At 37.7% G+C, this 12,623-nt stretch overlaps 1 protein-coding gene across 1 annotated transcript; it reads right to left on the bottom strand.

The window, feature by feature from the left end:
* Positions 1 to 6,256: 6,256 nt before the first annotated feature.
* Positions 6,257 to 12,575, bottom strand: LOC137294207 (DNA replication complex GINS protein PSF1-like). The gene is made up of 6 exons (XM_067825203.1): positions 12,457 to 12,575; positions 11,631 to 11,695; positions 8,300 to 8,395; positions 7,693 to 7,783; positions 6,768 to 6,959; positions 6,257 to 6,404 (listed from the first exon to the last, which is right to left on the bottom strand). Exons 1-6 carry the CDS (start codon positions 12,529 to 12,531, stop codon positions 6,336 to 6,338), a joined length of 588 nt encoding a protein of 195 aa, XP_067681304.1. The 5' UTR covers positions 12,532 to 12,575; the 3' UTR covers positions 6,257 to 6,335.
* Positions 12,576 to 12,623: the final 48 nt, after the last annotated feature.

Raw genomic sequence — 12,623 nt, 5'->3', positions numbered from 1 at the left:
ATTATAAATTAAGGTCTGTAATGGCAAATGTATTGTATGTTATGTAATATGTGCATGTAAGTGATGCAAGAGGGTTTATCAGCTGAGTTACAAAAACAAACATCGATCAAAGGATTAACCGATAACACATTGATTGATTAATTACTTTTATCTTGTAGCGGATTTGTCAAAAGGCAGTGTGTGTAGATGACTACACCCTGTCGTAAAGAGTGAGTGCAAAAACAACATCCTTCCTTCAAAGAATTAACCACCTTTGCGTTGATTGATTGATTGCTCATTATTGGTTAACTAAATTACTTAGAATAGTGGACATCGTACAATTAGTTGCCAGGTGTGCTATCTTGGGAGACCAATGAGAGGTTTATCTGGTTTTCACCAACGAAAGACGTGAAACGATGTGTTACTTTTACGCAAATGAGACAGTTGTAAGACACGCGACACAGAGCAGGATTATTTACCAGCTGCAGATGAATGGAACACGATTTCTTTTACGTGGATATTGATGGATACATTCCTGAACAAGGTAGTAGCCTGACATTGTTGCTATAAAATTAGTCTGTTTTACATTCATTATTTGCATTTTGTTTTAATTTATTTGTTGTAGCATTCAGCAGAATCTGTATGACAGAAAACACACACTAGATCGCGTATGTGTGTGAAATAGGATCCACATTGGCAATCTATACAATGTATAAATGTTGCTGTTATGTTAGAAATTTACTATGAGTATAAGCAGATCGTGTGTTCTTTTATTAATTTTCAGAATCATACAAATATGACAATAAACCAATTAGGGTTATGAGACAAAATATAGAGACGTACATTGGCTTCGTTATTTTTCCGTCCTAATAGTTTTTTACCATTTCTACCACTGGCAGATGATTAACCTTCAAAGTGTTTCATTTGTTTTCATAATACATTTGTTATGAAGTAAAAATGACTTCACCTAAGTTGATCTGTCTATAATTAAACTATCAATTGCGCCTACGGAATGCACAGCAGAGGTCACGAACCAGTCACGAATTCTGGGATATCATCCGGGTACGCATGGGAGAAAAACAATAACAAAAGTTTACACCAGTCCACGGAAATTGCTCCGCATCAGTGCCCCTTTAATCAGAAGTGTGATATCTATGTTTCAACATTGCAGTTCAATTTAAGTCTCTCAAACCAGCAAAACCAGCCTATTTCTTTCATTGTGCAGTTGTGGAACAAGTAGGATAAGCCAGGGTTTATACACTCTGTTGCTAAAATGACACTTTATGTTATTTAGCATCTTTAGTCAGCTGGCAGCACTGTGCTCTGCACCTATTGTCCGTCATAACAGTATGGCTAAATATGAGACTTGATTTCATATGTGTTTTGACACAACTTAATGTGCTAATATTTCTTTTAAAGTGAATAGTTTTGTACAACTTAAATCTCTAATTATGATCTTTAATTGCAGAATAATTATGGTGCTCCTGGAGAGTATGGCTGGCACAGGCCATAAGGTCGTACGTATGCGTCCAAAGTTGGCAGAGAAACTAGAACAAATTGGTTTTGACCCACATGGTAAGCATTAAGTACATTATTGGGATTTTGTCCAGTTTAAGTAATAAAACCAAGTCAGGAAGAGGAAATCTTGTATGGGTTTAGAGATGATCATTACAGTAATTAGTTATACCACACGTTTTCAGTGCTGCTGGAAAACTGATAAGATTAGAAGCATTAGTTCTGTGAGGGGGATTAATTATTAAGTTTTTCATATGTCAGAACAAGAACTACAAGGCTCGAATACAAGAATGTTTTTTTAGTTTCATGGGTAGTACTTTGTGCCGTATCATTACTGATTGTATCCCGAAATGATTTAAACATACAAGATCATGAATTCATTATGTATGTAGAGAGAAAACTTGTAAAGAGAACATAATAGAACTTGTAAAGATAACGTATGTTATTAACATTCTTAGTATGTATGCAAAGTATCAATTTCAGTTGTTCACGTTTATAAAGTAATGAATTAATGTGTATTTTTTGGTTAATTGTATTTCATTTCTTTTCTTTCAGTTCGAAAACGTGTTCTTTATAAGGAGAAGAAGAAAATACGTTCAATGTGAAATATTTGGTTGACTTTTGCAAGCTGTCATCATTATCATGTGTGCATGTGTGGATTTGTGAGTGCTTTATCCTTGTTCAGAGGATAATAGTTTTGTTGTATCAAACATCAACCAGCAACTGATATTGAATGTTCAAAAACAGGAACAATGGAACTCTTTTATGAATGCAGTTAACTACCATGTCATGCGTTGTTCTCAGAATAAATATGTATTATTTATTTGCAACTTGTTTCATTACTGCTCTATTTGCTGTGCAGAGTTATGTCCCTTTTTTATGCCTTCTGCCTGTGATTGTGAGATCAAAAGACTTCAAAGCTTGCTTTTTACATTTGTGAATGCTGTAAATATTGTTTGGTATATATTTCCTGTTGTAAAGGTTTGAAATTTGGTTTGATTTTCTTAATAGTACATCTGTAAAGGACAGAATAATTGCTTTCAAAGGGCAATTATTTATAGTGAGTTCAAATCTTGCCTTGGTTTCTGAAAATGTGGTAAACATCCAAAACCCTGATCTCTTTGCGTTTTCCTCCAGACATTACGCTGACATGCAGTGATGTGATCGGAAAGCTGTGTAAAGTGGTAGCGAGCATTGAGATTTGATTGAATAAGATTCTGTAGGAAAAATGTGATGCAGGTCTGCAAGTGAGTGTGGTTTTACGCCATTTTTGCAATATTCCAGCAAAATCACAGCAGGGTGCAGGTCAAAGAAGTGAAACTCTTGTGCTAAGTATTATGTGTCTGAGTCAGGTATTCCTGCTTAGACCCATGACGGTACAGGGTAGAATAGGCCTTCAGCAACCCATGCTTGCCATAAAAGGTGACTATGCTTGTCGTAAGAGGTGACTAACAGGATCAGGTGGTCGGACTCGCCGACTTGGTTGACACGTCATCGGTTCTCAATTGTTCAGGTCGATGCTCATGGTGTTGATCACTGGATTGTGTGGTCCAGACTCAATTATTTACAGACCGCTGCCATATAGCTGGAATATTGCTGAGTGCTGCGTAAAACTAAACTCTCACTCACTCAGTATTTCTGTTTAAATACGGCATGGTATCTCAGTTAGCTAGCACTATAAAACCAGCTTAAGCCTGGGCCATTTTAAGCAGCCACACATACACCCTCAAGCACATTCATGCAATTCATCATAACAGTGAAATACTGTAAGTGTCCTATTTACAGACTGCAACCAAAAATCTGGAATATTGCTGACTGCAGTTTCAAACAAACAAACAAACAAATCCAATAATATCTTGTACAAGACTCTGATTAATTGAAATAGTACACATCTATAGATATACAATATCACTGGTATGACCACTATGCTTCTCTTTCGTTTTTTGTGTATCGAAGATACTTGAGATAGGTGATAAGTAACTTGAAGTGTAGCAATACTGTGAAGCTGGGACACAATACATATCCAATAGTCATATACCAACAGAAGTAATACTATTTGATAAGTTCTATTTTCACCCATTTTGCAGGTGAATCACAACCTTGGATTATCTCTTTCAAATGTCAGAAAGTACAGATGGGATATCAATGGGGAGAAACACAGGTCCTTGGGAGCTATGTGTAAATTCTGCTTTTTATCTCCAACCGGGAAATACTACAGAATCTGCTTAAACCGATTCTTGAACAGCATCTGTACTTATTCACATTTTTACATCTGTATGACTTGTAACAAACCATATGTATTACGACTGTAGACTGAAGTGCTGTATTGTTACACCAGTATGAAGAAACTGATCCATGAAGATTGGGGTTAGAATCAGTAGCCCATGCTTGTCAAAAAAAGAGTGACAAACTGGATTGGGTGGTCAGGCTCACTGACATATTTGACACCAATTGCGTAGTTCAGTGCTCATGCTGTTAGTCACTGGATTGTGTGGTCCAGACTCAATTATTTACAGACTGCTGCCATGCAGCTGTAATATTGCTGAGTGCAACATATTACTACACTCACCAAGTAACAATTATTTCTGCTGGGTCGTTGGGATTTGGTGGTTATGTTGTATGACCTTGCTGATTGTTGTCTTGTCCTGACCAATGAATGAACAAACAAACGAATGACTGACTGACTGACTGAATGATGCACAGATGGACGGTTTTGGTTGAGTGATTGATTTTTAATGATGATCTTGATCTTGAAAGAGGTTATCTTTGCATATGAATCGCTGGCATTGAGGCACATATTCCCTTGTTATGTAACAGACGTGATAGCTTATGGCTTCCAATAATAATCCAGAGATTATTGTTATATCATAATCAGCAAATTTGACGTATATGGTTCAGTTGTTTTGCCTTTCAATGACTTATGGAAGACATTTTGTACACAAAACAAGACCAGTCACTTAACCATGTAGCTCTCCCGAACCCAGTTTGTAATCCAAACAGGTCTGGTTTGTGAAGTCCCAGAGACCAAGGCCACACTAAAGGTCAATCTGTTATTAGATTTACAAAAGATATTTACTAAGATTATCCATCATTCAGCTCATTCACATGTGATGGGTATGGGATACAGCTGCTATAATATGTACAAATGAATCATGATCTCAGACAGGAGTCCGAAACAAGGTAATGAAGAAAAGTCATGAATGTTATTTCCAATAATGTTCATAAAATCGAATTTTTCAACAGACTCTGTCTTTTGCAGCGACATTGTATGAATATGAAATGTTTGTTTTGTTTCATTGTTTTCTTAAAACATCATCCACAACATACTGAAAATACTTATCCAGCTTCATTGTAAGGGATCATGTTGTATGAATGATAACACCAGGCACTGAAGTGAAGATTAGTGCTGACAAATATCTTATGCAAGAATGTTTACTTCTGTTTAACTAACACCTCAATATCTCAAGGGTATATTTTACGATAAACTCTCCGCTATACTCTTGATGCATCTACGGCTCTGATAACTTTATTACCTCCCTTTGCAGGCTCACAGTGGCCAATAAGCTGAGCATACAATGTCAACAAAGATAGCAGTCTCAGACGTGAATGGATCTAGGGGGATATGATAAGACAGGTCTGAAACTATAAAAAAAAATATGCAAGAACTACCTTTCAGAGTACCTCTGCATCAGCTGTTTTACCAAGGTTAATTGGTAAATATTTTATGAAGCGAAAGTAAGTTGTGATTGGAACGCTCATCTTCCCAGCATAGACACCTGATGAGATAAAAAGCCAGCCAAGGGAGGTAATGAAATCATCAGGCCATACATGCATCCAGGGGTATAGTGGAGAGTTTTTGTTAAGTATACCCTTGAGGTTGTCAAGGATGCACCTGAACATGTTTAACATGCCGCACTTAATAGTGCCACATGTCATCTGTTTGACATGAGTCCTGATTTGGACACTTTCAAGGGTGGTTGATTATTACTATTATTTTTATGGAGTAGCATGTACAATGTGAGTGACCCCCATCCCACTCTGAAATTTACAGAAAACTGATGATCCCCTATCTCCCCAGAACAAAACTGGTGACCACCCCTTTAAAATCAACATCAGCCCCTAACCATAACTAGGGGAGTAAGATTTGTGACAAGCTGTACATCTACAGGCTCTTGGCATGCTGTTAACTGTCTTTAGGTTATGGGGTTGTGCCCGGGGTGTGTGGATGGTGGTGGTGGTGGTGGGTGTAAGCATTCACGTAATTCCTTCTTTCCATCCACTCATTATGCCTGAGAACATGCCTTGGAGATAGACATGTGTGTCAAGGCTACTGGCCATGTTGAATAGCCTGACCGTGCACAAAGGAATGGGACCGCAGGCAAACTGTGTGCCTTCGCAATGGAGAAAGAAATGACCAGTCTGTCTATATGTGAGGGAAGCATATAGTAAAACTGGTCATTTTCTCTTTGTCATGCAACCCTATTTGTGCTACAGCATGCCTCTGACGAGACAGCCAGTCTCAAAATGAAATTGGGAGACTTAATGCAATATGCCCAATCAGTTGAATGAATGTTTGACACATCATTGCAATATTGGGAACTACTGTTGATCTTTGATTATATTTCCAATCCTACCCAAGTTAGAGGGAGATGATTAGTGATGTAATTTGATTGTGATGTCATATCTGCCCACACAAGTCCTTACAGTGGGGTAACTGCGCATATACACATCAAAGGTTTAAAACAAAATATTAGAAACACACTTTTTGTTTCAAATTTATAATTTAAACTAACATCAGACATAATTTACAGTTTGTACAGGTCTTGATAAAGTTGTGTTTATCAGTGCACTATGTGCTCCAGTATGCCTTGTCTGATGAGGTGCTCACACTCGGACCGGAGGAGGAAGTGCTGAAACAGAAAACAATGCATGTACCAATTTTGTAGAACCTGTTTAATATCAACTGCTCAATGTATTGTTTAATATATGTTATAGTCCCTAGTACCATGGCGGTGAGGTAGCCTAATGGTTAAAGTGTTCAATCGTTGAACCAAAGACCTGGGTTTGGTTCACCTCGTGGGTACAATGTGTGAAGTCCATTTCTAGATCAATGCTTATGCTGTTAATCAGTGGATTGTCTGGTCAAGACTTATGACTTGAAAGACCACTGTCACCATATGTCAAAGATTATGATAAGCAAATGCAGGTTATGGCTTTTTAATGACTGCAATTTATGTTTAGCATAAAATCACTTAGTATCTAAAATTGTGTACCTGACTATTCTTCTTGAGGACAATGACATTCCCATCCTGAGTTTCAAACTCGCCATGATCAACCTGGCACCTCACTTCGACATACAATGTTTTTGGAGGTTTCAGATCCTGGGTAAGGTCAAGGCCACCTGCATCACCAATTGATCGCATGTAGCTGGCCAACATCTTGTTATACCGACCGAACCACTGTATCTATCAATAAGAGAAGATAGACATTTTTTCTCATTTAATTTGAATAGATCAATACATTGAGGAATTGTAATCACCAGATAACTACAGGAACTGACTGATAGCATGTCTTTGTGTCTGACTACAGGGATCCCTGCTTACAATATAGATCAGTGGGATGTCTTCTGTTTTTGGTCAACATGTACAGGCAAGCACAAAAAAATTAAGAAAAGCTATGGTCAAACAGTAGTAAAAGGTTCAGGAATGTATGGATGTTAAGGTCATTTAGGAAAGTGGAAACAAATGGGGTAGGTAATAGGTGGAAGAGTGTTTGATCCTATTTGGAGGGAGGGGGGAGTAAGAGTATTATGCTGCTTTCAGCAATATTTCATCAATGTCACAGCGGGAAACATTGCTTCAGACATTGCACGTATGTGGGGTTCTGGAAACCTGTGTTGGTGCAATATCACCACAAGACTTCAACAACAAAAGGCTGCCACTGTGTCCAACTAATCCACACAATGCCCATGTAACAAGCATGGGTGAATGATCACATTAATGCGTTATGTTGCCTGACATGACAAAACATCCACAGGTATCTCCTACAGATATTTTTCATAGATCTTAACATAATCTGATTATGGCCAACCATATCCAAAGTAACATAAATGAACTATTATTGAGTTGTTTCACAAGCTCACACAGTTGAAAAAGGAACCATTATCAGCATGTTCATGACATCCTGATTCATCTGTACCTCTTGTTCACATAGGTTGTATTTGATATCAGCTGGAAGCACACTGCCGAATTCCCATCTCATCTTGCGAATTTGCACAAGGCGATTGTACCTGAGAACATGTACAACCCAGTTGTTAACATATCTATACTAAGGTCAAGGGAACTAGACACTTGAAATATGTATGCAGCAGTACTCAATTCTGAATATTCAGCTGGCCAGAAACATAGACTCAACGGGATTCAACGGATTTAACAGAAACAAAATATAACCTCATGTTCCCATAAACTAATGCATCCTGTATGTATACAATTTAATTCATCCTGTACACTGAAATGAACAAGTCCTATACACATGAAATAAGGTATACTTTGCACACAAAATTAGTATGACTTATTAGGGATAGCGAACTGGCTTGCTATTCTCGAAACGTTTGTAGCCCTACGGAGTTCTTAAACCCATTCTTAACCCACTAGCTACGACCAAAGTTAAGAATTCTTAGGGCTACGAATGTTTTGAGAATAAGGGCCCTGAGCTCTATCTTCCATGTAGTGGGATAGTACAGCTACTACAGTACTAAACGTTGGATTATCGTTGGCAGCCCATGAAGTTGATGTGAAAAACTTACAGATATGCTAACAAACATCGTTTGTTCCTTTCAAGTGCTGAATGTCGCAGTTGAACACCTGAAAATAGCCCGCTTTCTCCAGCAACTGTGGCACTCCTGAAACATTGCACATCAGTAGCTCAGTGTGATAAACATTGTAGCAGCATTAGTAATACACACTGGCAGTGTTCGGCACCATGTTACCATGGTTTCCAGAAAACACTGAATAGCCACAGTTTTTCCAGAGGATAAACAATTATCCAATTCTGCCTAGTAAAAAACCCCAAAAGGAATACAGTTTTGATTCTGTTAGGGTGACTTAGATGATGTTTTATAGCGTTAGTAATACACACTGGCAGTGTTCGGCACCATGTTACCATGGTTTCCAGAAAACACTGAATAGCCACAGTTTTTCCAGAGGATAAACAATTATCCAATTCTGCCTAGTAAAAAACCCCAAAAGGAATACAGTTTTGATTCTGTTAGGGTGACTTAGATGATGTTTTATAGCGTTAGTAATACACACTGGTAGTGTTTGGCACCGTGTTACCATGGTTTCCAGAAAACACTGAATAGCCACAGTATTCCAGAGGATAAACAATTCTCCAACTCTGCCAAGTAAACAAAACCAAAAGGAATAGTTTGGATTCTGTTTGGGTGACTTGGATGATGTTTTACATCATGGATAAGAGGACCAAAGAGAACTTTTTCAAGATTTGTTTTACAGTTTTGGATTGCATGCAAAGTTGAAATACATCTGATTTTTTCACATATTCTCCATACACAAGCAGACATGGTTACCATAGGGTTGAAGACAAGTATCATTTCTTACTTATTTGCCAAGTTTTACATCTACCAAAACACTGAAATATTTCTGTTTACCATAAATTATTGTCCCTTACCTTGGTTCAGCAATGGAATGGCCTTCTTTCCAGCTTAGCCAAGAGGGGAGTCAGGGCATGTGAGTTCTTATTTCACCATATTTTTAACAAGCATATGTATATCATTTGGAAATCAGTTTAATTCAGGCATGGTATTGGAAATCATGTAACAGAATGCATCTTATACACACTCTGGTCCATATTTTACTGCAAACATTAATAGTGAGTTGAATACTGGGGCACTATCAGACATTTGTTGTGAATTCTTGGTACATGCACACTGATATTTAAGTGGGTTGCAGTTTCAGATTTGGCTGTATTCATGTGGTAATAATCACAGCAATGTCAGTCCATCTTCTTGTGAGTTCTTATCATGTAGTGACAGCTAATCAGTGATCAGTTTAGGCAGCAACAAAGTAAGCTGTGGTGTGGCACAATTGAGTGATACGATTAAGTCCACTCACAGGCAAACTGTAGCGCAAATTTGGTTGCGCAGCATAGAGACTATGAGAAGTATTCTTATATGTGAGCAAAGCGAGCAAAGGTTGGCAATGTATTTCCCTCGCTTCGGATCGAAAAATATTTTTCATGTCAAAATAAAATATCGCCACCATCTAAGGTACACTCCCATTTCCTCACCTGCTTGTGCTCTCAGATTTCCAACCCCATATTTAATAATTACTCACGTGAAATATGTTTTATTCAACATTTTAAGTGCCTCTTGTGGTATTCCGATAGTTCTTCGCCTCCATTACCCTTGCCAGCTTCCGGCTGAACAGAGTGATGGAACAAGAATAAGCAGAAATGAAAAGAATTGACCATATTGCCTAATTCTATCATGAACCTGTTGGAGTTTATTTGTCTTATCTGTCGTTGCTATTTTTATAATTCTCATAACACTTATTGTACATAAAAAAACCTTCTGGCAATTTGGGCGAATGAAGCAGGGGTGGTAACTTTAAGTATTCCATGTGGAATAATACCCTCCTGTTTCTTCACTCCGTTGAACCGGAAACTGGAAGGGGGAATGGAAGCGAAGAACGGTCTTAATGCCACAAGTTGTGCTAAAAATGTTGAATAAAAAATATTTCATGTGAGTAATTTTCAACATGGGGTTGGAAACGTGAGAGCACACCCCAATGACAAAAGAGATGTATACCTTTGATGGTGGTGATATTTTATTTTCACATGAAAAATATTTCTTGAACTGAAGCGAGGAAAGTATGTTGCCAACCTTTGCTCACTTTGCTCGCATGTAAGAAGACTGGTCATTTTCTCTATGCTGCGCAACCAATTCGCGTTACAGTTTGCCTGTGGTCCACTGATCTAGTCCATTATCAAAACAGGTCCATGTGGTAAGATGCTTCCAGTAAACTGTCGGTAAACATGAAACGGTGTATGACCCACCAGCCACCTTGCTACCACTAGACATGGAAAGCTATCACAGAGGAATGGGAATTTACCAGAAGGATGGCAAACAGGTGCCTCATCCTTAGGTGTTTCATCGAAAACAGAGTGAGTGAGTGTAATTTTATGCTGCTTTTAGCAATAGTCCAGCTATATCACTGCAGGAGACACCAGAATTGGGCTGCATACATTGCACCCATGTGGAGAATTGAACCCCTTGTCTTTGTTTTAACCACTCAGCTACACCATTGCCACTAAGAAACAAGATACCTAACTCCAATCCTCACAAAAGGGTGCTTGATTGGAAGGGGATTCAATGGACAAGGCTAGAGTTTGGTGTAACCCAACAAACACAATGAACACTAAGGATCAATGAGGCACACACAATGTGTGAAGAGAGTGTTTAAGTCAGTGGTCTGAGCCAATTAGCTTCACTGGTTCCCGAAAACTTATTGCCATATTTTAGCAGTATTTACAAAATTATTCCATCATTCATTAAATTAATGAAAAAAAATTCAATATGATACTTTATTAGCCATTCACTGCTCTGTCCAGCCCTTTCACTGCCACTGATCGTGGTTTTAGATAAGAGAACAATGGCAGTACAAACAGATATTTTCTCATTACTAACTTCAACAATTATTGCCATTTCAGAATTTCTCAAGTCATTTGCGAAATAATATATATTCATATTTTAAAGCAACCTCAAATAATTGATTGAGGGACTGGCTGGGTGTTATTTTTTTCACAGTAGATTGGTAAGGAATGAAATAATTAATAAATTGTGTGAACTTGAACTTGCTGTTACACAGATAGTGAGACATCTATCTGCCTAAGTTAAACATATTTTACAGGGTTCATAACTTTATCTTAATTTTTTTTTCTCATGTTAATTACTTTGAAATATTATCTTTTGCTGTACTTTGCTGTTGTCAACTACCGTATGTGCACAAGTGATACTGAAGTATTGACAATAGCTGTTTGTTAGCCAGTGCAGTAATATGTAATCTTTGACTAACTAAATAATTAAGTTTGATAGAAATGTTATAATATGATTAACTTACACATCTCTCTGATTGTGTTCAAACAAGGCTTTCATCTCCTCCAACACCTGACGCACTCCATCTTCCTGTCAAAAACAAAATCTCCTCTTTGAATGGCATTTAGAAGTGGAATGCATAAGAAAAAGCAAGATATATGGATGCCAACTTCTTTATTGTGTTTGCCCTGATGCATAAAACCAAATTAAGATGCTCGCGTCATTGTAGATGCAGTGTTACTGGGCCATAGTTCAGAGCCTTTATTAGGATATGTTTGCCACCCTAACATAATCTTAACCCCAAACCTAACCCTTTTATTATCAGAGGAAAACATTATTTGTGGAATAAGGTAAACATTGTTGTAAAAAAGCTACATATAGTTAAATAGCGAACATATATTCTATAATCGCACCCTCAGTTCAGATAATCTAAACCACTTTGTTTAATGTTGGCCAGTTAACTGCTCAGTGCTGATTAAATACCTGACCTGCCATGCCCTGTTTTTTTCTCCTTTTTGTCATTATTAAACAATCACTGCTGACATCTTGATAAAAAGTCCAAACAGAAATTGACTCCCAAAACATCATTTAAGATGTCCATGACTCCTTCCGATGACACCAGGGAGTCATCACTTGTTTTTCTTTGGGCGAACACCACGCTGCGTTTCGGCGTGTATACAGAATTTGAGTCGATTACATCCATAAATCTTGCTTTTCTTACAAAATCTGTTCATGTGTATATACTTTAAGGAGTACCACAGTTACTAAGTACATAATGATGATAACAGGCGTTTGTTCAACAGATGATGTCAACTTAGTATTGAACATGTCTAAGTAAAAAATATGCTCACGTTGTACGGAGGTAAAGTACCGTCAACTGTTCGTTTCAATTCTCGAATTAATTCCAATGCTTTATCCGCGAGCATGTTGACATTTCAAGTTTCGCACAAACTCCCGCCAAGTTATATAGAATGCGACTTTTGATTGGAGGAAAAACCTGTAACCTAGCCAATTACTA

The sequence above is a fragment of the Haliotis asinina genome, chromosome 8 (genome assembly GCF_037392515.1).
Source record: "Haliotis asinina isolate JCU_RB_2024 chromosome 8, JCU_Hal_asi_v2, whole genome shotgun sequence".
Classification (NCBI taxonomy): domain Eukaryota; kingdom Metazoa; phylum Mollusca; class Gastropoda; order Lepetellida; family Haliotidae; genus Haliotis; species Haliotis asinina.
Note: the sequence above shows the minus strand (reverse complement) of the source record. Positions and strands in the feature narration are given on the sequence as shown.